Source organism: Dama dama, chromosome 20 (genome assembly GCF_033118175.1).
Source record: "Dama dama isolate Ldn47 chromosome 20, ASM3311817v1, whole genome shotgun sequence".
Lineage (NCBI taxonomy): Eukaryota > Metazoa > Chordata > Mammalia > Artiodactyla > Cervidae > Dama > Dama dama.
In genome coordinates, this window is record NC_083700.1 from 31,406,301 (window position 1) to 31,433,297 (window position 26,997).

Consider the following 26,997-nt stretch of genomic DNA (forward strand, 5'->3'; position numbering starts at 1 on the left):
TTCAGGTCCCTGTCTTAGCTGTGAGCCTGGAGTCCCATCTCTCCGAGATGCTCACCAGGGGGCCAGCCCCAGGTCTGCAAAGGCAGGACTCCCGGCTGGCAGGGTGGAGTCTTGGAGAAAAGGATGAGGTCATTCCTGGCTCTGGGCCCTGGAGGCGGGTGAGGGGAGTGGTCTGGAGGACAGGCTAAACTTAGAAGCCTGTGGGTGGCTTCTGTTGCCTCCCACTGGCTTTCTTCCCCTGGAAGGGGGTTAGGGGGATGGGGGTGGGTTTGGCCTTGGGCAGGGTGTGATAGTTCCACCTTCCCCTCTGGGGTCATCTTGAGAGTTTAGAAAGCCGGGCCTGGCTGAGGAGACAAGAGACTTTGGTAAAGAAAAACATTTTCTTTTTCAGTGGTACCTCCTCCCCCCTCCCCCACTTGTTAGCAGCCTGTCGTGAGCAGCAGGGGACAGGTCAGGTGGGCGGTCCTCAGAGCTCATTCCTCCACTCTGGCTCCACTTGCAGGGACAGGCCCCCTTCACCCTCCCGCTCCTGGGGGAGGTAGTCGTGACTTTTGGGTCCTAGAAAGAGAGGGGGTGAGCTTTGTCTTAGTCACTTACCTCCTCCCTCAGCACTGCCTCCCTTCTGGCCCACCCTGGCCCAGCCATACCTGAGGTAGAGGGGCTGAGTTTGCTCAGATCTTGGAGTAAGTTCTGCCCCTGCTGCAGGTCCAGTTTGGCAGGGAAGGGGCACCCAGTATAACCCCCGTTTTCCTTACAGAACTCCAGGAATCTGTGGGGTACGGGAGCATTCATACACAGCTGCACAGGGCTGGCTGATTGCCTGCAGAGGCTGGAGGCCCAGCCTGGGTCCTGCACACCGGCCTATGCCTGGGGGCAAGTTGCTTAACCTTGGCAAATGGAGATGTTAAGATAAAACAGATGGGAAGATTACCTGAGCCCCAAGGGTGCTTCATAAAACTACAGCTGTCCTAGGCTAGGGGGTGGCGTTACTGACTCAGTGGACATGAGTTTGAGCAGACTCTGGGAAATAGTGAAGGACAGGGAAGCCTGGTGTGTTGCAGTTGAGGGGGTCTCAAAGAGTCGGACACGACTTAGTGACTGAACAGGCTTGTAGCCATCAAGAGGGATGGAGGGTGGGATGCTCACACTTTCCAGTCCGGGTCGTGGCCCAGCAGGAGCGGGTTGCCCACCACGATGAGCAAAGCCTTGGCCCGGGTCACTGCCACATTGAACCTCTGGTGAGAAGAGGTGGTGGGGGTCACAGCAGGGAAGGGCCCCCTGGAAGGAGGAGTGCCCACCAGCCCACCAGCCCTCCAACCTTGGGGTTCTTGAGGAAACCCAGGTTAAAGTCCAGATCCAGCTGCACGAAGCTCTGGCTGCTCCGCACGGTGGAGATGAGGATGACACTGCGTTCCTGGCCTTGAAACTCTTCCACTGAGCCCACCTAGAGGGGAGGGAGGGGAGGGAGGCAGGGCCGGAGGCACTCAGCAGGGGACCCAGAAACCAGCCCCACCTCCCAGAGCCTGAGGACAATTGTACAGTGGAGGGAGCCAGCAAAGAGGACAGAACTATGCTGTGCTCGCTGAAACCTGAAAAGTGAATCCAGTTAAAGTGGTGGGAACTGGAAAGGCTTCTAAGCAAAGAGAACAGGATTCCAAAGAATACTCACTAGGCAGAGATTTTCAGACTTTCCTGAAGATAATCACTCAGTACTTGTTTAAGTAACTCTAGGCCCTAACCCAGAAAGCCTGAATCAGAATTTCCACCGGAAAGGCCTCTAATTCCTAAAGTGCCCATTTTCAACCCTGATCACCTGAGGAGCCATAAAAACACAGCTGGCCTGGCTCTGCCCCCAGATAGCCGTGTTAATTGGTTGGGTGGAACCCTGGTGCTGGCAGCACTAAAAGCTCTCCAGATGATTCTTATCTGAGAAAGAGTGGAGCTAGCTGTCAACTGACTCAGGGTGGGAGAGGTGAGTGGGGACATCATCACAGGACAGGTCTGGCTGGCTAGGGAGATTGGACTTTATCCTTAGAGTAGAGACTTTAAACCAGCCTGATCCTAAGAATCCTTCTGGGTAATTGCTAAACACACAGGCTTCCTGGCCCCAGCCCAGACCTATAACTTGGGATCTCCAGCAGGGGAAAGCCCAAGTTGGTCTCAGGCAGCGAGGCTGGGGCAGGGACTGGGGTTGTCCCAGGGGCAGTAGGGCAGGGACCCAAGGAGGTGTCTGGAAGTGGGGGAGCGAGGGAAACAGAAGTCAGGGAGGGAGTGTGAAACAGTGGTGAGGGTCACCTTTAAGTCCTTGATGTCGTCTAGTCCCCGAAGCTCCTTGTCAAGTTTGGTGATGCAATAACGGATTTTTTCCACCTGGAAGATGGGGACAGGTGCCTTTCTCTCCTGCCATTACCCCAGCACAAGAGGGAGCCAGGCAGGAGGCCAGGGAGCTGGGGGGCAAAGAGGAGGTACAACTGACCTCTGAGCTCGTCTGAGATATGGGGCCAGCAGAGAGGCCTGAGCTGGAGCCCCTGCCTAGTGGTCTGGCTAGGTATGGGGAAGTTCCCTTGATGGGAACTGAGGGCCTGACCTGCTTCCGGTATGGGGAGATGACGCCCACACTTCGGGGGCTCAGACGGGCTTTGCCCTTCTTGGAGGAGGGGGCCAGGAGCTGTTTCAGGTAGGAAGTCACTGTGGCAGCCTCTTCTGGGTTGAAGAAGGACGGGCTGTTGCCCTCACGCTCATCCTTGCCCATTACACCGTGAAAGATGATGGGAAAGTCCTGGACACAGGGTTAGGGGAAACCTTCAGTTGGACCTCCCTGACTCCCCTTCCCTTCCACCCCCAAACCCTTCCAGGGAATGGGGGATCCCAGGTAACAAAGGGCAGGGCTTGTGGCCTCCACTCAGAGACTCCTGCCTCTCAGACCCTCAGTAAGAGGGAGGCTGGGGTACAGGTGGGAGGAGCCTGAGCCCCAGCCCCGCTCAGCCTCACCTGTCGAGGCAGACCCTCCCAGCGGCAGAAGCGCTCTCGGTCAACGACATCTGCACAGGCCTGCAGCTCCCCATCATAATACAGCCGGTTAGGAACGTCCAGGATGGTGGGGTGAGACCTGGGAGGAGGAGGAGGAAGGAAGAGCAATACCAGACCGGGGCAGGCTCTCCTCCACCCACTCACACACTATCCTGTCCTGCCCACTGCATAGCAGACTCATTCAGTTACAGCTTTTGCAACTGGGTACTAAGAGACCTGACTTCGATCCCTGGGTCAGAAGATACCCTGGAGCACAAAATGGCAACCCACTCCAGTATTCTTGCCTGGGAAATCCCACGGAGAGAGGAGCCTGGTGGGCTACAGCCCATGGGGTCGCACAGAGTCGGACGTGACTGAGCAGCTAACACACACAGAGTTAAGCACAGAAAGCAGAACCAAATGTGGCTCCAGAAAGCATCCAGTCCACAGACTTCAAATTTAAAAGAAAACACCAAGAAATCAGGGACCCATTCTCAAGTCTCAATTTTGCCAAGGAAGGATAATACAAAAACACGCATCACTGACTATCACCATTACTGGATGAGATCATGTGTTTAAATCCAAAAATATGGAGAAGGAAATGGAATAATCACTGTCTGTATCACTCATTTCTCCTTGGATTGCCTAGAAATTTCACCTGGGACCTGCCTCAGACATATTCCAGTGTCTGGGAACCCGTGACCATCCCCTGATATACAAATAGGCAAACTGCTCTGGAGTGAGGGCACTTGCTAAGTCACATCACCTACAAACAGCAGTGACGGGACTGCAGAGGAGGCCTTCCAGTTTAGTCTTTCTGCACTGTATAGTCTCTGAGCAACAGGACTGTGGGACAGAGGCTACAGCTGGGCTGATGGAGGGTGTGGGGTACCTGTAGTTGCGCAGTAGCTTGGTTATGAACTGGGGGTTATAGCCATCTGGGCCCTTCTTGTACAGGGCGTTGAAGGTGAGCAGCCGCTCCAACAGTGAGTACCCCAGCCCATGCTTCTGGGTCAGCGGGCAACGCAGCACAGGCCCCAGCTGCCGGGGGTCTCCTGCCAGCACCAGCTGCCCTCCTGGGTTGTCTGCTTCTTTGACTTCCATCAGCCCTGGAAAGTGGGGAGTGATGGGGAGAAAGGTGTGTGGTGGGACCTCTCTGACGCCATGTGGGGCATACTTGCAGCCCCCTCAAACCCCTCACCTGCTATGGCCACCAGGCTCTCTGGCTCCATGGCATGGCCAGCCTCGTCGATGAAGATGTGTGTGAAGTGATCGATGGGAAACTGGGCCGAGACCAACCTGGGAGGTGTCAGGCCAGGCAGGGGTCACACCCAGATTGTCAAACCTGAATGCTCACCTAAGCCAGCCCTCTCCGCAACTCCCCAGGAACCATCCTTCCCCATTTTCCCGGCCTGCCACCTCTTTACTTAACACACATATTAAGAGATACACACACACACACACACACACTTCCCACCTGCTGGCAGTGATGAGCGTGGTAATTAAGACGCGATATTCCTGCAGCTTCTTCTTGGAAGGAAATACAAAATCCCCCTTCTTTGCATCCCAGTTACAACAGGGCTGAGGGTTGGGCAGGGAAAGGAGTCAGCTCGGCTCCACCGCCAATTTCACCCTCACTCTGGCTCCGGGGCCCCCAGGCAATTTTATTTACTTTCTCTCACTTTACATACAACTGAAACTAAAGCCCACCCAAGGTCACACAGTGAGTATCTCAGAACGCAGGTCTCCTAGTTTCCCAACCCTAGTGTTCACCCAGAGCAGCACCCGCCGTTCCTCAGCTGCTGGCCTTCCCCAGGTACCTTGATGTCCTCAGGGACCAGGTGGATATCCCTGCTGGGCGCCAGGAGGCGGTAGATGGAGCTGGGCAGGTGGACCCGGAGGCGCTGACAGAGGAGATCGGCCCCTGAGTTGGACGGAGCGCAGGCCAGGATGTGGGCTTTGGGCAAGTGCTTCACCACCTGGGGTGGGGATAAGTACAGTGTGGGAAGCAGCTTCTGGTCTCCGGGTGGGGGTTGAGGGGTGGGGGGCGGTGCAGAGAAGTGTGGTTGTGACTCAGGCTGGCACAGTGTGGCATCTCTCCCCCATTGCTAGGGAGGGAGTGACTAAAAAGGCAAGTTCTGATCCCCAGCCCACTGCAGTCCAAACAGGACTTTATGCTAGAAAACTGCTGCAGTAAATATAAAAGGCTACCATGACTGATGCTGAAGCTCCAACACTTTGGCCACCTGAGGCGAAGAGCTGACTCACTGGAAAAGACCCTGATGCTGGGAAAGATAGAAGGCAGGAGAAGGGGACGACAGAGGACGGGATGGTTGGATGGCATCACTGACTGAATGGACACAAGTTTGAGCAAGCTCTGGAAAATGGTGAAGGCCAGGGAAGCTTGGCGTGCTGCAGTCCGTGGGGTCACAGAGTCCTACACGGCTGAGCGACTGAACACGACAACCAAGACAGAGACATGAACTGCAGCGTGGAGCCGTGCAATATTCAACGTGCACACAGTGCTCAAAGCCACACTGGCCCTTGGTGCCAGCTAGCTGGAGGGAAGCAGAACCTGCGGACAGCTGCTTGGTTCCAGGGGGACTCAGAGTGTAGGCCACAGACTGTAGGCTCAGGCCCCACCTGCTTGATGGCTTCCACTAGGGTGACAGTCTTGCCCGTGCCTGGAGGCCCAAAGATGATGTAGGGGGCGGGGCGGGTGGTGCCCATGACGATGTGCTTCATGGCCTGAAACTGCTCCGGGTTTGACTCCAGACTCCGGTCGTACAGCCTGGCAGAGTGCCACAAACATGATGTTGTCGAGTCCCAGAAGCCTCCCTGACCGCATCCCCTACACCCATACTTCAAGTGGCCCTGGAGCCCCTGCCCAGTCTCACTTGAGCTTCACATCTGAGGGCAGCAGCGGGACTCCACGTGAGGCCACCGGGAAGAGCACGGGCTCAAGTGGCCAGCGCCCCGTCAGCTCCAGGGCACGGTGCTGCACCCGCAGGGGCTGGCGGTTGAAAGTGAAGTTCACCTTGAAAGTCAGCCCATCCACAAAGCGGCTCAGGAGGCTTTGGAAGGGAAAGAGAGGGGGAAGTAAGGAGGGGTGGGCAATAAAAGGCCAGGACTCTGTCCATCTACCCCAACCCCACTCCCTTTCCCAGACCTCCGAGCAATCCTCTAGGAGAGGAAGCTGCTGAGGCACCTCAGGGTACCCCCTGCTCTGTCCCTGGGGTCCCGCTCACTCTGGGGAGAAGCACCCTCCTCCCCTGGCCTTTGGGCCATCTGTAGACCTTCCTATAGCTCAGGGTTCCCTCAACACCTACCTGGTGGAAAAACTCAGCTTGACCCGGTCCAATTCCACCTTGTGCACAAAGCCCTTGTAGGTGACAGGGTCCTCGTGATGTGTCTCGGAGGACAAAACGGCAAATAGGTGGTCACCCCGCAGCACTGAGGGGCGGCTCTCGGCCACCCCAGGAACCTAGGAAGCAAAAGCACCAGCAAGCTTCTAGCCTGAGATGACCAGTGGAAGGCCCATTGAGACCCCCGCTCCTGAGACACAAGGTCTGACGATCCACCTCTACCCTGGGGTTCAGGGAGCTTTGCTTCTTTCCTCTTCCACCAGGCAGGGCAGGAGTCAGGGGAGATGGGGAAGGGACAAGTTTGCCCAAGCTGCTCAGAGATGCTGAGTCCAGGAATCCTGGCAACCCTCCAGGGCACGATTTCAAGACCCAGGGGCCAGCTTCCCAGTAAGTCCAGCTGCCCTCTTGGCCAGTTCAGTTTCTACTCTGCCTTTAAAATCTTGTTCAAAAAAAAAATCTTGTTCAAAAGTCAGTTCCTGCAGGAAACTTTCCCTGATGATCCTCACTTGCTATCTCTTCTCACTTGGTGCCTTTCTCAGCACATGGGTGCAGGAATCCATTCTCATGTGCAATTCTGGACTTATGTATACACACTCAACATCTGAGAGCTGGAGAGGTCTCTAAGAATTATCTTCCAGACTTCCCTGGTGGTCTAGTGGTTAAGAATCCATCTTCCAATGCAGGGGACTCAGGTTCGATCCCCAGTGCGGGGAACGAGGATCCCACATGCTGCAGGGCAACTAAGCCTGCACCCTGCAACAAGAAAAGCTTGCAGACTGCAATGAAGATCCAGTGCAGCCAAAAAAACCAAACAAATAAACAAAAAAGAACACGAACCATCTAGTTCAGCTCCATGCTTTTCAGGAGAGCGAACTAAGGCCCAGAGATAGCCAAAGACTTGCCTAAGGTCACAGAGCCAAGTGATAGCAAAGTCTGGGCTAAAACCCTAGTCTTCCCTATTACCCTGCTCTGACACCTCTTTCGGGGGCCTAGATGCCTACTCTGCTCCTTGCCGAGCCTCCTGGGACAGGAACAGCGTCATTATCCTTTTGTTCTGCCCACAGTCTGTGGGTTGGCTAACTTGAGTCCATCCTCCCCACTACCGATCCAAGCCCTGACCTCCAATGTGAGCAGACGGGGGTTCCGGTCTATGGGGTCCCAGGTCATGGGCACCGACTCCAGGTCATAGTGCCGGATGTCGTGCTCCATCTGCAGCTCCTCCAGGTGCAGCAGCAGCCGGAGCTTCACCTCGTAGTTCCTCCACTTCAGGGCTGTCTGCAGCTGGGCCCTGGCAGTGATGGGTAGGGAGGTGGGAGGGGAGGGACAGGAACAGGATGGGTCAGGCAAACCCCACATCCCGGAGCACCTCTCCCTCTGCAGCCCTGAGACTATGAAAATGTCAGGAATCAGGGAAGACTAGAAGAGCAGAGAAGCAGATGGGGGTCAGGGGCCTCTAAGAAGGCAGTCCCTGCCCGCCAACCTCAGACCTGCATTGTGGATCCTGGAGCCGGAAACATCCTCTCTCAAAGACCCTCCTATGACTCATACCCTCACCTCATTCAAATGTTATTCTCTGCTCAAATGTCACCTCCTCGAAGAGGCCAGGACTAGCTGTCCTCTGCAAAACAGCACAGCCCACCCCTTACTCTGCTTTAACTTTAGTTAGTTCTTCATAGTACTCATCACTACATAAGATAAGATGAGAAATGCTCATTTTCCCCAACTACAATGTCAGGGCCATCACGTGAGTGATTCACCTTGACTGCAGCCTGGCACATGGTGTGTTGGCCAGTAAGGGGATGAATGAACTGAGCATGGGAGGCTGAGGACAGAGGCGTGGGGCAGAAGCAAGAGGTGAGCAGAAAAGAAACATATAACACAGTGTGAAGGGTGCAGAGGGATGGTACTTACTTGATCTCAGCAATCTCCTTCGGGGCAGTGAAAATACTTGTTCCCTGAAGAAGGAGGGGGAGCAGCTGTCTGAGGCGGGGGGGTGGGTAGTATGTTCCCAGTGGCAAACTGAACTCCAGGTCATAGTTCTTAGAACTGCAGGAGTGGGACAAGAAAAGCTATTACAAACACAGAGACCCTTCGCCTTCAGAGACTCTGAGAAGGCCCTTCCCTAGGGGATGCACAAAGCCCTGCTTCAATACTATTGCTGAAAGGGGTCAGTAGCCTTTGCCCTAGAAGACACGACTCACTGTCTCATGAGGCTGCTCATGCCAAGGCTGGACCATTTTCATTTTTAGAAAGCATGATACTTGAAAGCATTAAAAAACAAATTATATATAATATATGGAATTCCCTGGCAGTTCAGTGATTAGGACCCCACACTTCCATGGCAGAGGGGGTCTGTCTTTGATCCCTGGTTGGGGAACTAGGATCCCACAAGCTGTGAAGTTATCTATATACATATACATATATAAACAATACATGTTCATTAGAGGAAAAAAAAGTCAGAAAATAGGTAATAAATAAATGGGTAAATAAACAACATGCTCACCATCCAGGGATAACCACTGTTAACTTCTTGATATGTAGCCTTCCAGACATTTTTCTTTGTCAACATGTATTATACAAATATATTTTAAGTTAATTAGCCAATTAATTAATTAACTTCTTGGCTGCGCTGCATGGTTTGTGGGATCTTAGTTCCCTACGACGGATAGAACTTGTGACCCCTGCAGTGAAAGTGCGAAATTCTAACCACTGGACCCGCAGAGAATTCCCCTATGTATAGGGGAATTCTGCTAAAATCCTGCTAAAAGCAGAAAGAGCACAGTGGTCTCACAGTTTGCTTTTATAGCTCAGTATTTTGTGAACACCTGGACATGTTAAAAAGAGATGTCTACACATACAATTCCATTCATATGACATGTCCAGAAGAGGGAAATCTATAGAACGTACATGAGTGGTTGGTGAGGGCTAGGAGGCAGGGGCGGCGGCGAAACAGGGGATAACTAAAGGGTATGGGCTCCTTTTGGGGGTGATGAAATGTTTCAAAATGGATTGAGATGATGGTAGGACCTATCTGTGAATATGCTAAAGAAATCACAGAACTGTACACTTTAAAGGAATGAATTGTATAGTATGCAAGTTGTTTCAATAAAGCTGTTATGAGGGGGAAGAGGAGAAAGGGAGAGAGAGAGAGAAACATGACCACCCTGGCTGTCTAACAATCCATCATACAGTCAAAAATACTTGAAACTTTTTCACACTGTCCTTGTATCCGCTTTCCTTCTTAGATAGAAAAGGTCTCTGAGGTCTGGAGGAGTTAAGAACTCCCTGTTAGGAAAGGGGGCTCTGTGTTCTTCCCAAATGCCCACACAGTGATGCGGGGAGGGACCTCCCCCAGCCTGGACTGGGTTGGACGGAGGACTTACCGGTCGGGTCTTTCTCCTTCCTCTATTCGGCTGGTCACCACAGGGTTTCTAGCAACCTGGCGCCGCTTGAAGGGAGTCGTGGGTTTCAGCTGTGCCGCTAGGGGACTGTGGGCCACGGCGGCCAAGAAGCGGGCAATGTAGAAAGTGCCAGCTCCTTCTGAGCCCGGCTCTCCAGGGCCCAGCAGCTCCCAGAGCACTGTGGCTGGGAAGTAGCCCACAAAGCTGGTCTTACAGTGAACATGGAGCTCATAGCATTCACCTAGGAGAAGACAGCTGAGTGAGCTGGGTTGGGGAGGGATCTGCCCAGGAGCATGCCAACCCTGACATCCCCCAGATGGCCCCTACCCCAAGGCAAGCCCCACCAGCCTGCAACAGCACATTCCTGAAGCAACAGACCCTCCTAGGGCAGGCCTCCGTCCACCAGAAGCTCTTTGAGAGACCACTCACCCGGGCCCAGGAGGCAGGGCAGCTCCCGGTCTCCATTGCAGAAGGAAAACTGGGGGGTCCGGCAGAATGGGAAGAGGTGGGTGAGGGTGACAGGCTGGGTTCCTCCATTCCGAAGCCTGAGGGTCAGCACCTCCTTGCGGTTCAAATCCAGGCGGATAAGGAGCTGTCCATCTCGGGCTTCGTGGGGCCCCTGGACTTCCACATTCACCCCATGTTTCCCATGCATATACTCAGCCCTGGGGAGAGCGGGAGTCAAGGGCAGGCAGGGCTGGGGCAGGAGCAGACAGGACTGGGAGCTGCCCTCGGGAAAATCACAGAATGGGGAGGATGGCCAAGTGCCAGCCATGCTCAGGAAACCCACTCCCCAACTCAGGCCAATTAGCTCCTTCCCTGCCCTCCCCTCAATCCTTGCAGGAGGGAGCCCACACTCTGCCCCCCACCAAGCCGAGGCAAGCCCCAGTCACACGGTTTCCCACACACCCAGGCCCCTCTTGCACACCCCATCACACACAAGCACACCTGTCATGAAAGATAGTGGCTAGCAGTGACCTGTGGTGTTTGCTCATTTCCAACCCCGGCTTCATTCTCCTCTTTTCTGGGAACCACACGTCGGCCCAGCGGTCGAGCCCGAAGAACCTGACTCGGGTCTTGGTGACGTAGGCCAGATTGGCAATCTTCATTCCATACAGCATGGAGGAGAAGCCAGGGGCAGGGGTCCCAAAGCTGCCGGGAGCAGAGGAGACTGCGGAGTGAGGGCCAGGGGGCGGCAAGCTGGGGAGGGCATCTGAGAGCCACTCTGTGCGGGACAGGATGGGGCTGGGACAGGCCGGGACAGCAGGACTTTTTAATGTTTTCAGGGAAGGCAAGGGGACCCTCCCCAAGACTAAATATGATTGTTTTAAACAAGTAGCAGGTGGTGGACGTTGCACTTCTGCGGAGAAAAGTCCAATGGTGGGCTGTTGAGATGGAGGACTAAGGGAAGAGAGAGTAAGAAATGAAGATCTGGGGCAGGGTGGGGGCAATTTGGGACCGAAAAGATATAAACACTGAAGCAGAAAGAGTTAAGGCAGAGAGGGAAGCCGAAGAAGCTGATTGGTAGGGTGGTGGTGGGGGGGTGCATCCCAGGTCCAGCCCGCTGGTGAGGAGTGAGAGGGGCAGAGAGTGCAGGTGTCCGGGGTGTGTGGGCAAGGTGGCTGATGAGACAGCAGTGTCCCCCCGAAGTCAGAGGGTGCAGGTAGAACCCAAGCAGGAAGGGAAAGGATCCTTCTCCAGAGATCAAATAGCTTGTTTGGGCCTAGAGAAGGTGAAGACAGGGAAAACTGGTCAGAAGGACAATAACCCCAAGGTTCAGCGCCTGGAATTCAGTTTAGTCAACTCGACAAACACTTACAGAGACCTGTTATGTGCCAGACACTGTGCTAGATGCTGGGGGTTCAAACAGGCCTTGAGGAGCATGGAGGGAACACATTAATTCCAGCCCCTGCCTGGAGCTCAGAGGGGAGGAGCTCAGACTTGGCGGCTTCCCAAGGAAACAGCGTCAGAACTGAGTCCTGAAGGATGAATGGGTGTCATTCAAGTACAGAATGGAGCACAGTGTGTGAGCCGAGGTATGGGGGCGCGAGTGGGGTAAGCTGGGGGGACCACCCACTCTGACACTAGCTGGGTCACCTTGGGTCACTGTACCTCGCAGAGCCTCACTTTGCTCCTCTATAAAATGGGGATGACAGCAGACTTATCTCCCGGGGTGGTTGTGTGGATCACAGGAGAGACAGACACTGTGGTGTCCACTTAGCCCAGTGCTTGGCACATAAGATCTCAGTAAGGTGCACTATGATTAGTATCACATCCAGTCTGGTTGTACTAGAGTGAAGAGTGCAAGGAGGGATTGGCAGGAGGCAGCAGAGGTGGGCAGGGACCAGGTCTTGCAAAGTTTTGCATGCCAAGCCATGAAGCCTGCACCTGACCCTGAAGGCCAGCAGCTCTCCTCCTTTACAGGCACTTAAGGGCCAGAGGACATCCCCACATGTGACACGTCATAGACACATTCACGCTCTGGACAGCTGACCACCCTCCCTCCGTGCTTTGAGGGGAATGAAAGCAAATCCTAGTTCCTAGGAACCATGGCCATCCCTGTTGAACTATTAAGGCTCAACCAGCATGGTCACTCACCAGCATAAAATAAGATCATTTATGGTTATGGACATTTCCCTGGTGCCCCCTGCCTATAACTCTGCCCCTCTCCCTACCCCCATGCAAGTGAGTGATACCATTCAGAGAACTTTGAATTGGCTCCGATTTGTCTTACAAAGATAGTAAATCATGTGAAAACACAATAGAAAACGCTCAAGAAATGTTAGCTACTATTATTAGTATCCTATTAGTAGTAATAGTAGTACTAGTAGCAGCAGTAGTAGTTAAGAGTAGTAACTTACTTCCAGCCTGCACCAGAGGCTACACTGTGGTTACACAACCACCCCACGTTGGTGGGTTTTAAGCAGGGGAGTGGCAAGATCATATTTGCATTTCAGATCACCCAGGCATCAGGAATGGAGGATGGATTTGCTGGAGGCAAGACTGTAGGCAGGGAGACCAGTTAGACGAAGGCCATTGCAACCGTCCAATTCAAAGTTGACAAGGGTCCGAACAAGGCAGTGGTCAGGATGGAAGAGGAGACAGATCTGATATTCAGAATAAACAATTAGCAGATTTTGGTTTCAGACAGGAGAGCAAATGTAGGCTGGAAAGAGGGAGGAGTCAAGGACAATACCGAAAGCAGTGTCTTGGCTTCAGGGACTATTCCTGAGATAGGAGGGAGACACAGGAGGAGGAGGAGGCTGGAGGGACATATAGATCTGGAGGGCATGGTCAATCTGAGGTCCCATGGTCCACAGGCAGCTAGCTCCATGAATCAAAAGCTGAGAACTCAGGCCAAAGTCAAAGCAGACTCTAATAATAGGGAGATGCCAATAGTATTTACAACTATGGAAGTGTTCAGGATCTTCCCAGGGAGTGAGTCGTCTGAGGACCACTGAGGCCAGCACAACCCAGGGAGGAATAGAAAACAGAGCAGGAAGCTCCTAGAGAGGGAAGAGAATCAGGAGGAAGTCTCACAATCAGGTATCAGGCTCAACTGCTGCTCAGGGGCTGAGGCAAAGGGATTGAAATCAACCCTGGTAACTTTCACCAGGGCCGTGGTCAGTGAGTCATTAAGTCATGAATCGGCACACACTCAAATGGCAACAGATGCCAGACTCCACACGTATCTTTGATACCTGCAGCCATCTCCGGTCCTAGCATAGGACCTGAGTCATTAGTAGAAGGATTACACACGTCCTTCTTGAGTGAATATTCTATTACTCTAACCAGGGGCTTCCCTGGTGGTAAAGAAAGCAGCTGCAATGCAGGAAACATGGGTTTGATCCCCGGATTGGAAAGATCCCCTGAATGAAATGGCAACCCACTCCAGTATTCTTGCCTGGAAAATCCTGTGGACAGAGGAGTCTGGTGGGTCACAGTCCATGGGGTCACAGAAGAGTCAGATGCGACTAGGGACTAAACAAGTCTAAACAAACAAAAGCTCAGGTGCCCTAAAACACCCTGGAGCTCTCAGGTTAGTGGTAGAGAGAAAATAGGGCCCTGAGGGGACTGAGCAAACCCAGGAGCACAAATCCTGTCTAAAAGGAAGAAATGCTACTCATTTCTAGAAAGAGATTACCAGGCCCAAGATGGCCAGATCTGGCTTTTAAGAGAAGCCCAAAGTACAATTTTAAGGTGAAATCTTCCATCTTTGGAAGCTTCTGCATGGACACATGAGCAGGAGGAACTCTGCAAGTTTTGCAGCTTCTATGATAGGTGCTATGCCTATGTGCTAAGTCACATTAGATGTGTCTGACTCTTTGTAACCCCATGGACTGTAGCCTGCCAGGCTCCTCTCTCCAAGGGATCCTCCAGGCAAGTGGGTTGCCATGCTCTCCTCCAGGAGAAAGGTACTACCACCTAAGTATTAATAGCTTTCAAATTATTCTTCATGTCTATTACCACTACCCAAGTTCACTTGGTCTAAGGTGACAACCATAAAAATTTAAAAAAATAATAATAATTTTTTTAGAAATCACAAACTTAGTACATACTTGTTGAAAAAAAGCACCAATTCTTGCATTATAAATCTAGTCATTTGGATTTCAAGGGAAAAAAAGATGAACAATTCAATAGAAAAACAGAATATTCAACTTAAAGAGCAAACTGATGACTCAGGGGTAAGAAAAAATACTCCAAAAATAGACAAATGCAAATGAAAGTGAAAATGAAGTATCATTTTGTTTCCATGAGACTGACGAAAAAGAAGACAGTCACAACACGTCTTACTATGTGGGAAAGAAAACTCTACATTGCTGGTAGAAAGTAGAAATATTACAACCATTTGGAAAACAATCCAGCAACATCTAACATTTGATATGGAGGTATCCTTTAACTCACGGGAATGTATCCATGCAAAAGAAACATACCAACATATAAGAACATATGTGCAAGGAGGCCTATTGTAAAGTCCTTCATACTGGCCAAGAATTGAAAACAAATGTCCATCCACGGGGAGATAGCTGAATAAGCTGTAAACACTCGTACCACAGAATATCAGACGGCTATTTAAAAGAATGCATCACATCCATTTGAAAGACTAAAATGTAAAAGGTTGTCAACACCAAATGTTGACAAGGATACAAAAATACCAGAATGCTCGTGCATTGTTGGATGGACTATAAAACGGTACATCACTGTAGAAAAAGGTTTGATGGTTTCTTGTAAAGCCAAACATAATACTCTGATTTTTGATAAAAATATTATTACATTGTTCATGAAATAAAAATTCATAAAAAATGTAACATGACTATAACATCTAGTGTAGACCTACCACTGGTATTTATTCAGTAAGGACTTGCTGGGAGAATGGGTGAAAGAAGTATCAAGCAATTCTAGGCTGTTATTTTATAGATGAAACAGATGAACCTCTGGCTGCCAGCAATACTGTGCGATGGCCTGGAATATCAAGTGTCAGGTTATATGTATTGTCCAATCGCAGGCAAGGTCACACCAGAAGACCATTCTAAAGAAGACTTTGCTGGCAACTACCAAAAAAAGAGGTTAAGCAATTTGCCCAAGATCATAGTTTCCAGGACATGTATATATATCAGGGTTTCAAGGTCATTGTTTTCAGTTTGGGGCTATTTTGAATAAAGCCGCTATACACACACACACACACACACACACACACACACACACACACACACACACACACACACACACACATGCTTCCATGTTGGCTTAGCGGTAAAGAATCTGCCTACAATGCATGAGCTATGAGTTTAATCCCTGGGTCAGCATGGCAACCCACTCCAGTATTCTTGCCTGGAGAATTCCACGGACGGAGGAGCCTGGCAGGCTATACAGTCCATAGGGTCACCAAGAGTCAGACATGATGGAAGCGACTTAGCATGCACATGTACATATATATATATTTTTTTTTTTCCCCCACCTTGGCCAAGTGAGCTGCATGTGGGATCTTAATTCCTGGACCAAGGATCTAACCCAAGCCCTTTGCACTGCAAGCATGGAGTCTTAACCACTGGACTGCCAGGGAACTCCCTGTGATTTATATTCATATAAGATATGCTGTTGTTGTTTAGTTGCTAAGTCCGACTATTTGCAGCCTCATGGACTGTAGCCCACCAGACTCCTCTGTCCAGGGGGATTCTCCAGGCAAGAATACTGGAATGGGTTGCCATTTCCTTCTCCAGGGGATCTTCCTGACCCATGGATCGAACTCAAGTCTCCTGCTTGGCAGGCTGATTCTTTACCACTGAGCCACCAGGAAAGCCCATAAGAAATACTGCTGGTAAAAGAATACCGAAAGAATTGGTAGTAAAATGTTGGTGATAAAAAGAAACCACTGACACACAGAACAACATGCGTGAATCTCAAACATATTATGCTGAACAAAAGATGCCTTACATAAAAGAGTACATACTATCTGATTCCATTAAATAAAGTTCTAGAATGGATAGTATCTCAAAATAGAAAGAAAAGAAAAAAGATCAGAGCAGTGGATACTGGGTGGGTAAAGTGAGGACTAATTAGGACAGGAGATGAAGGAACTTTTGGGGCTGATGTTATGTTTTATATCTTGATAGGGTGTTGCACACAGGTGTATGGATTCATTAAAACTCACAGAATGGGACACTTGAAATCTTGTCTATTTCACTGTAGGTAAATTTTACTTAAAAAAAAAAAAAGTAAACATGTGAATTCCCTCGTGGTCCAGTGGTTAGGATTTTGCCTTCTTACTGCCTATGGAGTGGGGTCAGTCCCTGATCTGGGCACTAAGATCCCACAAGCTGTGCGGAGTGGTCCAAAAAAAAACCCCGTTGTAAACAAATTTTAAACTCTTAGATCAATAGTTATAACAACAACAATCATGCTGAAGTGCTCAGGGGTGAACTGTACTGGTATCTGTAACTTATTATGAAATGCATCAAACAAATTAAGATAGCTAGATGGGGACATCCCTGTTAGTCCAGTGGTTAAGACTCCACAATTTCACTGCAGGGGGCACTAGTTCACCCCTGGACAGGGAACTAAGATCCTCACATGGTGCAAGATAAATATAGCAAGACAGATGGATGGGCAGGCATGTGTCAAATACTAATTAAGAAATCTAGGTGAGTGGCCATTGCAACCCCCTGCTCTGCAGGCCCACAGAGTTGTACTCAGAAGCTGACCTCGGACCCTACTGTCCCTGAGTCTTGGCTGCCCTCACTCTGCCACCCGCTTTCAGAACCAGACTTGTGGGAGCAACTATGCTTGCTGCCTCTGCCAATGGATTACAAGGGCCAGAAGCTAGCCGAACAGATGTTTCAGGGAATTTTCCTTTTTTCTGCAATAGTCGGATTTATCTATGGGTACCTGGCTGAACAGTTAGGGCGGACTGTCTACATGGTCATGGCCGGATTTGCTGACACTTCCTCCGTGGCCTGTTTATTGCCAGCACCCTCTCAAGTGGGTACCTGCTCAAGACTCAAGCATAGAAGAAACCAGGGGAAAGAAAAGAGGCATGCTAAAGGTAACTGATTGGGGTTTTCATGACTCAGGTTTTACTACTGCACCTGCTTTGTTTCATGTGACAGTCTTAACCACTGGACTGCCAGGGAACTCCCTGTGATTTATATTCGTATAAGATACACTGTTGTTTAGTTGCTAAGTCCGACTCTTTGCAGCCTCATGGACTGTAGCCCGCCAGGCTCCTCTGTCCATGGGGATTCACATGTCACATGTGACATGTGAACTAAATTGTTTTCTGTGAGAAACATGCTCACCAGCCCAAACTCAAGAATGGACTTGGAGACATGAGGTATAGCGGAAAGTGAAGCTTTGTGGTTTTGCAAGATCAGATGTCTGATGGGCAGGCACACCCACAGTCCTTACACAAAGCAAGTTATCCTAGCATGCAAGCCCCTGTCCCAGTTCCTCATTGGAGTACTATGCGGTGAACAATCTTCCCGGAAGTCACCTAGGTTTGTTCTCTCCCTCTTTACAGGCTGGCCCTTCCCTGACATCGTTTCCTCCTTTCCTGTGCACGTCCTTCCGTTTTATGTTTTGAATTCACCAATAGGGTGAACCTCGGGTGAAAAATCCTAGGCATCCCACCTTCCCAGTTTTGTAACCCTTATGGATATTACACCAGCAAGCTGTCACTCAAAGCTAGCTATTTTTGAAAATGGATCACTTTACGTTTTTTAGTTCTTACCTTTTCCTATACAAAACACGAACTAAAAAACACCTATGCTCAGCCGTGTATAGATTTTGTTCTCCCTCTGTTTCATTTCTGTTGGGTTTTAATTTATAAATAGCTTGGACCTTGTCTTCACAAACTTCCTCTGAAATGGAGAACTGAAAACACAAGTATGCAAACTTTCCTTCAGGTCTACAAAATAATGAAGGATAAAAGCTTCATAAATGATTGTATAATTTAACTATCAAAGTTTTGTAATTCATTATAAGTAGTCAGGCTGTTTTAACGTTTACAATTAAAATTCAGTGCAACTAAAAAAAAAAAAAAAAAAAAAGAAATCCAGGTGAGGTGCCCTCTAGGGCACAAAAGCCTGTGCTGCTTCTTTGTAGAAATAGACTTCATTTAGCCTCCTTGACCTTCCCAGAGTTCCAAGGGGCAGATTCAAACAGTTGCTAATCAGGGAATAGAGGGAAATGCAGAAACAAGGTGGGAAGGTGGGGAAGAGGGGTGTGGGGGGATGTGGGGGGTTCCCAGTCTAGAAACAATAGTGCAGCCTCGGGGCAGGGTCCTATTTCCTCCTCAAGGAATACACATAACAATAGCTTTGCATGCTAGGAACTAAGGCCACCACCCAGGTGGATGACAGTAACTTCAGGCAGAGCACAATATTCCCGGAGCACCACCCTGTTACCTCACCACCAGCCAATCAGAAGAAAGTCACACACCCTGCAGCCCTCATTCCAAATTTTGCCTGTAACAACTTCTCCCAGAAAACCCTCAGGGAGCTGCCTAAATCACCTGTTTTCTTTGCTTGGCCCTGTAATAACCCTTTCTCTGCTACGAAAGTTTGGTCTGTTTGGCGTCATATATGCGTGGGACACACCAATTTGTGTTCAGTAACAAGCGTATATGGTTGTTAAATGTCACATTATTTCAACTTTTCATTATGTTTGAAATCTGTCATAATAAGACGTTGAGGAAAAAAACCCAATAATGCAATTAGAAGAATATACCCAGACAATTAGGAGTCATTTCCATGATGTATTGACGAGTAAGAAAATCGGGAGATGGAAAATGTGTATATCATGATCCTTTTAAAATACAACAATAACAAAAATACCCTAACTGATATGAGTTACCTTAGTGTGGAACAGAATGTGGCAATGTAGGTGGGGTGCTGATATCAGAGGTATCTGCGTGCTCAGTTTCAAAGTTGTGTCTGACTCTGCAACCCCATGGACTTCAGCATGCCAGGCTCCCCTATCCTTTACTATCTCCTGGAGTTTGCTCAGATTCATGTCTACTGAGTTGATGATGCTATCTAATCATCTCATCCTTTGCCACCCACTTCTCCTTTTGCCTTCATTACCTGACAAAACATTAAGGGTTCCCACTCTTTCACTCTCAACTATCTGCTTAACTGTTTGACAGTAAAGAATCTGCCTGCAAAGCCGGAGACCTGGGTTTGGTCCCTGGGTCGGGAAGATCTTCTGGAGAAGGGAATGGCTACCCACTCCAGTATTCTTGCCTGGAGAATTCATGGACAGAGGAGCCTGGCAAGCTACTGTCCATGGGGTGGCAAAGAGTCAGACATGATCGAGCGACTAACACTAACTGTTTGATGTATACCTCTCCAGGCTCTTTTCCTTGCATTAAAAAAATATATATTTTTAAGTACACATTTTTTTTTGTGCTACACATACTATTCTGTAACAGACTTCTTTCACCACCATGGACACCATGACAACATTTTACCAAGGAATTCCCCAAGTAGGCCATGTTGAGTGGCAAAGGATAGCACAGTATGAATGCATTGTGGTGGGTTTAACTATTTGTTCAGCAATAGATAGCTAGGCTACCAACAATTTTTGGCTATTTCAAATGTTACCATAACCATCCTTCTGGGTCAAAGAGAATGAAGCTTTACTTTGATGTGTGTGTGCCCCTGCATTTAAACTGTGGTCAACCACTGGACCACCAGCAAAGTCCTTGAGATTTGTATTCACATAAGAAATACTGTTGATGTTGTTAGTTGCTTAGTTGTGTCCGACTCTTTGGGATCCCATGGACTGTAGCCCGCCAGGCTCCTCTGTCTATGGAATTTTCCAAGTCAGAATACTAGAGTGAATTGCCATTTCCTCCTCCAGAGGATCTTCCGAACCCAGGTATCAGACCCGGGTCTCTGCGGCTCCTGCATTGGCAAGCAGATTCTTTTCCACTGAGACAGCTGGGAAGCCCCCTTTACTTTGATAAGTTCTTCCAAATTGTCCTCTAAACAAGTTGTACAAACTTACATTCTCACTGAAAAGAATTTGAGAAAACCCCTTTCCTAGACCCTAACATCTGAAACCTTCAATCCTTTAAACTTTTGACAATCTGATAAGCAAACGAATGATTCAGCTCACTTCAGTTGCTCAGTTGTGTCTGACTCTTTGCGACCCCATGAACTGCAGCACGCCAGGCATCCCTGTCCATCACCAACTCCTGGAGCTTGCTCAAATGAATGGTACCTTGTTTACATTTTCATTTCCCTGATCACTAGCATAATCAAGTATCTTTCCTTCTGTTTATTAGTTATTTATATTTCTTCTGTGAACTGCTGCATCTTATCATTTTCCCAAGCCTTATGAACTATTCCTCCTGCTTCTGACTCCATACCTCTCTAATGGTCCATTCCTTAAGAGTCAGCAGGAAGTGAAAGTGTTAGTCACTCAGTCATGTCAACTCCTTTGCAACTCCATGGACTGTAGCCCACTCTGTCCATGGGATTTCCTAGGCAAGAATACTGCAGTGGGTTGCCATTCCCTTCTCCAGGGTATCTTCGTGAGCCAGGAATCGCTTCCTGACCCAGGGATCAAGCCTGGGTCTCCTGCACTGCAAGCAGATTCTTTACCATCTGAGCCACCAGGGAAGATCTTTAAGTTCACAGGAGTTATCAGCAAACATAAATCAGGTCATTTCCCCCAACTTATGACTCCACAGACTACAGGACTAAGTCTAACTCTTTAATATGGCTCTCCTGAACGCTCCACCATTAACTACAACAGAAAACATTTATTAAGCACTTACTACGTGCTGTTCTAAGAAGCAACTTGCATTATCTCATTTACTCCTCACAACAACCCTTTGAGGCAGCAACTATTATCATTCCATTTTAGGGAAGAAACTGAAGAACAGGTCCCCACACCACAACCTTTCTAAATGGCACCTCAGCCATCCCAGCTATTGTACCACCGCACTCCCCCTCCAGACTTTTCTGCCACAGTTGGATATCCTGGGTGTGTAACGCCCTGCCCCTGGACCCTGTTGTTTGTTAGGTGGGAGATGACTAATTTTGTAGACCTGGTTCAGGAAAGCCTACTAGCCTGAGGAATGGTATTTCAAAATACAGTATCAGATTGTTACTGGCAGAACAGCCATTCCTCAGTTCATGTCCTCCTGAGGCAAAGAATTCAACTGAGAGACACAAAGCAGTTTCAAGCAGCAGGAGTTTTTAGGTGAAGCGAAAGTATACTCTCGAGAAGGTAGGAGAGTCGGCTGTCTGGGAACCAGAAGCAGCCCCGCAGTGAGGGTAGGGTAGGTTTTAACAGAAGGGTGGAAAGTCCTTCCTGGTGTCCTGAGTTATCTGACTGAAAAATTGATTGACAGCTTTAGGTTATGTAACTTTTCTCATGTGCAGGTGCTTACCCATAAGCACCAAAGCAAAACCTATTGCGGGGAGGGGGGGGTACAAAAAAATTGCAATGCTGATTTATTATAAAGATAGCATAATGAACCTTGGGTTACTCTGAGTCATCTCTCAGGTCCTGGTGCACCTGAGCCAACTGGTGATGGTGGTTTGAAAAGCCCTACTGTGTTCCTGACATCTTGCTTGGTCCTGAAACTGGCTGGAAACTTAGCAGTTCCTAACGAAAAAAGGGAGGATGTCTGGGTGTGTTCTGGTCATCAGTATCCAGGTGTGGGGGGTGGGGTGGGGTGGGGAGATGGCCCTATCCAGAATTGGGCAGGACCTGCTCTTGTCTGACTAGCTACCTTAGAAGTGATCTTAATGGGACTTCTAGTTCTGTTTTACAAACTGGACTGCAACTCTCATTAATGGGTAAAGACCAGACCAGGGCTTTTGTACAATTGAAGTAAACTAGAATAAAAAATATCAGAAGGTAGGGAATGAGGCTAAGCTTTGTTTTAAGGACACATACTGTTCTGTGAAAGCTGTGTATACCAGACCCCATATTAAAAAGCAGAGACAACTGCTGTGCCAACAAAGGTCCGTCTAGTCAAAGCTATGGTTTTGCCAGTAGTCATGTATGGATGTGAGAGTTGGACTATAAAAGCTGAGTGCCGAAGAATTGATGCTTTTGAACTGTGGTGTTCGAGAAGACTCTATAGAGAGTCCCTTGGACAGCAAGGAGGTCCAACCAGTCAATCTTAAAGGAAATCAGTCCTGAATATTCATCGGAAGAACTGATGCTGAAGCTGCAATACTTTGGCCACCAGATGCTAAGGGCTGACTCATTGGGAAAGACCCTGATGCTGGGAAAGACCGAAAGCAGGAGAAGGGGATGACAGAGGATGAGGTGGCTGGATGACATCACTGACTCAATGGACATGAATTTGAACAAACTCCGGGAGATAGTGAAAGACAGAGAAGCCTGGCGTGCTGCAGTCCATGGGGTCGCAAAGAGTCGGACACACGACTGAGCGACCGAACTGACTGAGTGACTAAAAGTAAAATGTAAAGTTTTACTGTGGAGAGAGGTCGAGAGTGATCTTTCTAAAAACACTGATTCTCTCGGTGTCCTACTTTGCAACTTTCTGTGCTTTCCTATTTCTGTTAAGATTAAAAACAAAACCCCCACATCACCTCCCCATGGCCCACAATGGCCTACCCAATCCAGCCCCTGCCTCCCTCTGACCTCATGTCACCTGTTCACAGTTCACGCCCACCTTGGAGGCGTTACTTCCTCTGCCTGGACTGCCCTCCCCTTGTCTTACACCTGCTAACTCCATTTATCATTCGAGATTCTGCTCAAACATCACCTTCTCCAGAAACTTCTGGTTCTGCATCCTGGGCTTTTTCTCACAAGCACTTATTAGAACAGGAGTTAAATACATTTTAAATACATTTTTTAAAAGAGTATTTGTCTTTAATTGCCTCCTTCTTCCTTAGTTAGGTTCTTTCTGTTTATCTACAGCAACTCACAGTTTTGCTTTTGCTCATAGGAGGCATTCAGCCAACATTTGTTAAATGAAAGAATGAGCCTCTTGCCCAAGGCAAGAATCATCTCCTCTCAGAAACTTTTTCATGATGCCAGTGCTTATTCCGTAACGGACTCCTAACCAGCAATGTTAATGATAGCTGCCACTTCCAAAGCCCATGCACTCTGTTACCAGGGGAAATGCCTTACCTATGATATTTTATTTTGGCCTCACACAACTGAGAGAAAGGCAGTATTTTACACACTCAATAGTTAGGGAAATTTAGATACGTGGTTAAAATCAAATGCAACCAGTAAGTGGCAGAGTTAGAATTTGAACTCCAGCTATGGAAACATGATACTAGCTCCTGAAGCTCACAATGACATGTTTATCTACACATCTGCCACCCCCTACCTAGCCTACACTCTTTAGAGGCAGGAGCCAGGGCACAGGCAAATGGTAGAGCCCCCATTAAATATATTTGAGCAGGGTACTTCATAACATTATAAAATAACCTATTAATAGCTGGAAGGGACCTATTCTTCTCAGTGGAGGAAGCGCCCCAGAATTCCTGATACAGGGTGACTTGCTATAGCTCCCTTACAACCTTTTCTCTTGCAGATCAATTCTACTTACTAACTCTATTAGATTCTGGAAGCATTTACTGAGCATCTAATACATACAAGGCTCTGTGCTGGAGACTGAGGGAAGGCACCAACATGATGAAAGGCCTGTCCCTGTGTTCAGAGGTTCTACAGTCTGGTGGAGAGATGCGAGCTCTAACACAAGGTAGGGCGACATCCAGCTATAACTAAGCTTCGAAGAAGGAGCAATGAGAGCCCAGAGAAGCAATAAATTTCCATTGGGTGGATGAGGGTTGAGGTCACAGCACAAGAAAGTTCTCTCTAGTCAGAACAGAAGTCTCTTCCACCTGGTGGATGGTGGGGGTGGTTTTTTGGGGGAGGGCTATGTCACTTAATTCACTCAGTTTGCAGCATCTCACTTAACCAACCAGGGGCTGAAACTGAGCAAGTGCAGTGAAAGCCCGGAATCCTAACCACTAGGTCACAGAGGAATTCCCCGAGTCAGCCATGTTGAGTGAACTCAGTTCTGCCTTCTGGAATGACACCAAAGCCCTTTCCCCTCAGGACAGTCTTTAAAATATTCACCAATAACTACCTTGTCCTCTCCTCTCTTTTCAAGGCCAGCATTTCTCCATTTCTTTGACTGGGTTTCACAAAAAGAATGAATCAACATAGAAGCCTTTCCTCCTCCTCCAAGTACTAAAATGCTATCTAGCCTTCAAAGCAAAGGACAAGGTCAATGCCACCTTCTCCACTGAATTCCCTAATAACTACAGGGGAGTTGTATCTTACTCGCCTAAAAACAAGTACGTACTAAAAAAATTACCTTTGAAATCCCTTAGATTCACTCATAATGTATGGTATATGTGGTTTCCTATATGCCTGTTTGTGGCTATCTGACAAAGCCGGTTTTCCCTCAGTTTTGGAACATATTGTGTAACTTTGATGTAGAGATGACAAAGACTCTTTCTTTGAGGAAACTTCAGTCAGGCTCCTCTGAACCCTCTTCTGCCTTAGGCTTCAACTTTGCCCCACCCCCACACCCTTAATGCTGTCTCTGAGTGATTCTTCATTCAAGACCCCCTCACTCCGCAGTTGGCTATAAATCCCAGCTGTCTTTGCTGTATTGAGAGATTGAGCAAGAGCTCCTCCCATGGCAGTACCTACTGCAATAGTCTCGAATAGTCTTCCTCACCATTTAAACAAGCATCAGAATGATAGTCTCTTTAACAGAGCCCAAAGAAGTAGCCGACTTTTGTTCAGTCGCGTTGTACCTATTTTTTTGGACACAGGTAAGTTCATGGATGTGAAGTGTTGATGATGTGACTCAATGATAATTGGTCTCTTTTTATTTTCCTCCAGCATTTTTCTTATTATCTGTATTATAGTCCTCATGCTATTTTATTATTACAGCATACTGTATGTTTCACAGCCCCTCCTGCTCCCCTGGCATTATGTATTTTCCATCTTTATATTCCCCAGTGCCCAACACAGTGTGGGGACATAAAACAGGTCAGCATCTTTGCTCCTTTAGGTGCTACTCAAACCCGTTAAATGTCCCTCTAAAAAAAAACAAAACAACAACAAAAAAAACAATGTCCCTCTTAAAACGAGACACTCATTACTGAAAACAATATTCCAGAAATGATCCGGTAAACCTGGAGAATCACTTACCTCCTGCCCCCCCCCCCCCAAACCACACTTCTATAAACACAGTCTAACACTTCTTTGGCTCTTTAAGCAGCCATACCCGCCTTTTGGTCTACTGAAACCCAGTCTTTTTCAAGAGGTCTGTTAGTAAGCCTAAATTCCCACCACCCAGTATTTATTTAAGTCTTTACATTTATCCCTGTTAAAATGTTTCTTGGTCTTCTGCCCAAGACCCCAAGACTGCAGCCTGTTGCTAGAGGTGTTTTTGAAGCACAATTCTGTGGTTTGACAGGGAGAAGTCTCTTTGATTTTCAATTGAATGGGAACAGGAAAGGAGGACCAAACAGCCTTTAGCCACAGGATGAGAAGGGGCCTCGAGGAGACCGGCCCCGCGCGGGTCTCCATGGAGAAGCCACAGGTGCTAATGGAGGTTTGGTACGTACGCACTTGGTGCCCTTTCCTTCTTCCCCGAGCTCCCTGAGACTCTCCCGCCTACCCTGGGTCTCTTCAGCTCTTCGGGATAGTGAACCCCCGAGGAAACAGCCCCTCAGTGAAGGGGCGGAGGGCTCCGCAAAGCTCGCGCCAGGGCGGGCAGCCCCCAGCAGGCAGCTCGTTCCCCGCTCTTCTGCAAAGCCCGGGCTCCCTCCCGAGCTCCCTTCCCCCACGCCGAGCGCGTCCCACCCTCAGCCCCCAACCCCCGCGGGCGGCGCGTGGGCGCAGCACCCGGCTCCCCCAGACGTGTCCAGCGCCGCCGCCGGGGGAGCAGGCTGTGGGGGAGGTTCTCCGCCCGGCTCGGCGCAGGGGCCCGGCAGGGGCAGAGCGGGTGGGATGCTGGCGGTGCGGGCGGCGCGGGCGGGGCGTGGGCACCGCGCAGGAGGGGGCGCTGCGCGGCCCCGGGACCCGCCGGAGCCACTGGGGGAGCTGCCGTTCTTCCCCGCCCCGGGGCGGGAAGGGTGGCCCCGCCGCGGGGGTCGCGGCGGTAAGCTGGGCCCGCGTTTCGGGGCCGGGGAATGGGCCGGCCCGTACCTGGTCTTGAAGTCCTGGTTATAAATGGTCCTCAGCCGCTCGCGATCTGTCTCCCTGTCCTGTCCGCGATCGACCAGGAAATTCTCGAATCTCTGGCCCGTCTCCCGGAGCTGCCGGCAGCTGAACTTACTGGGCATCGCGGCGGCGACTGCGGCCCAGGCAGGAGGGTTCGTAGAAATGAAACTGAAAGTCGCCGCCGCGGCTGGAAGTTGGCGGTCTTAGGGTGAGGGTGCTACAGGGGAGAAAGTCCCAACTCCGACCCCAGATCCGGCAGGACCCCTTCTCCCCCCACCAGGTTTCCCTCTTCGGTTCTTTTCCTACCTGAGCCTTCCCTTCGGTCTCTTCGGTCCTATCCCCTCCCCCTCTTCCTATTAACTCTTTGCTAAGGAGTCTGACCCCTCCCTCAGGGCCCTCCCCTTACCCCAAGCTCCCTCCCCTGGCTTTCAGCCAGAATCTGAACGTGGCTATCGCCTGGGGCCCCCTGAACAGTCCGGGAGGACTTCCTAGCCTCAGTTTGGACAACTCCCACGCCCATCTCCCAGGGCTTCGCG

The 26,997-nt window shown here is 49.5% G+C and overlaps 1 protein-coding gene across 6 annotated transcripts; it reads right to left on the reverse strand.

Moving 5' to 3' along the window:
• Positions 1–361: 361 nt before the first annotated feature.
• Positions 362–26,886, reverse strand: MOV10 (Mov10 RNA helicase). 6 transcript variants are annotated; one of them, XM_061121127.1, is made up of 21 exons: positions 26,768–26,886; positions 26,447–26,648; positions 10,724–10,927; positions 10,205–10,500; positions 9,758–10,016; positions 8,286–8,420; positions 7,494–7,662; positions 6,339–6,493; positions 5,907–6,083; positions 5,653–5,800; positions 4,830–4,988; positions 4,487–4,590; positions 4,211–4,308; positions 3,902–4,118; positions 2,992–3,109; positions 2,588–2,779; positions 2,296–2,370; positions 1,319–1,444; positions 1,147–1,235; positions 648–769; positions 362–558 (listed from the first exon to the last, which is right to left on the reverse strand). In XM_061121127.1, the coding sequence occupies exons 2-21, from the start codon at positions 26,581–26,583 to the stop codon at positions 467–469; spliced, it is 3,072 nt and encodes a 1,023-aa protein (XP_060977110.1). In that variant the 5' UTR covers positions 26,584–26,648; positions 26,768–26,886; the 3' UTR covers positions 362–466. The 6 variants fall into 6 exon arrangements, with proteins under 6 accessions (XP_060977110.1, XP_060977111.1, XP_060977112.1 ...); XM_061121128.1 differs by having other exon boundaries at positions 26,447–26,678; positions 26,768–26,858; XM_061121129.1 differs by having other exon boundaries at positions 26,447–26,594; positions 26,768–26,833.
• Between the last annotated feature and the right edge of the window lie 111 nt (positions 26,887–26,997).

Excerpts from the sequence above, each read along its gene's own strand:
- MOV10 (XM_061121127.1), bottom strand. The coding sequence starts at position 26,583 with ATGCCCAGTAAGTTCAGCTGCCGGCAGCTCCGGGAGACGGGCCAGAGA. Across the intron at positions 7,663-8,285 it reads AAGGAGATTGCTGAGATCAA|GGCCCAGCTGCAGACAGCCC; the intron begins GTAAGTACCATC and ends CATCACTGCCAG. Across the intron at positions 3,110-3,901 it reads AAGCTACTGCGCAACTACAG|GTCTCACCCCACCATCCTGG; the intron begins GTACCCCACACC and ends TCCTCCTCCCAG.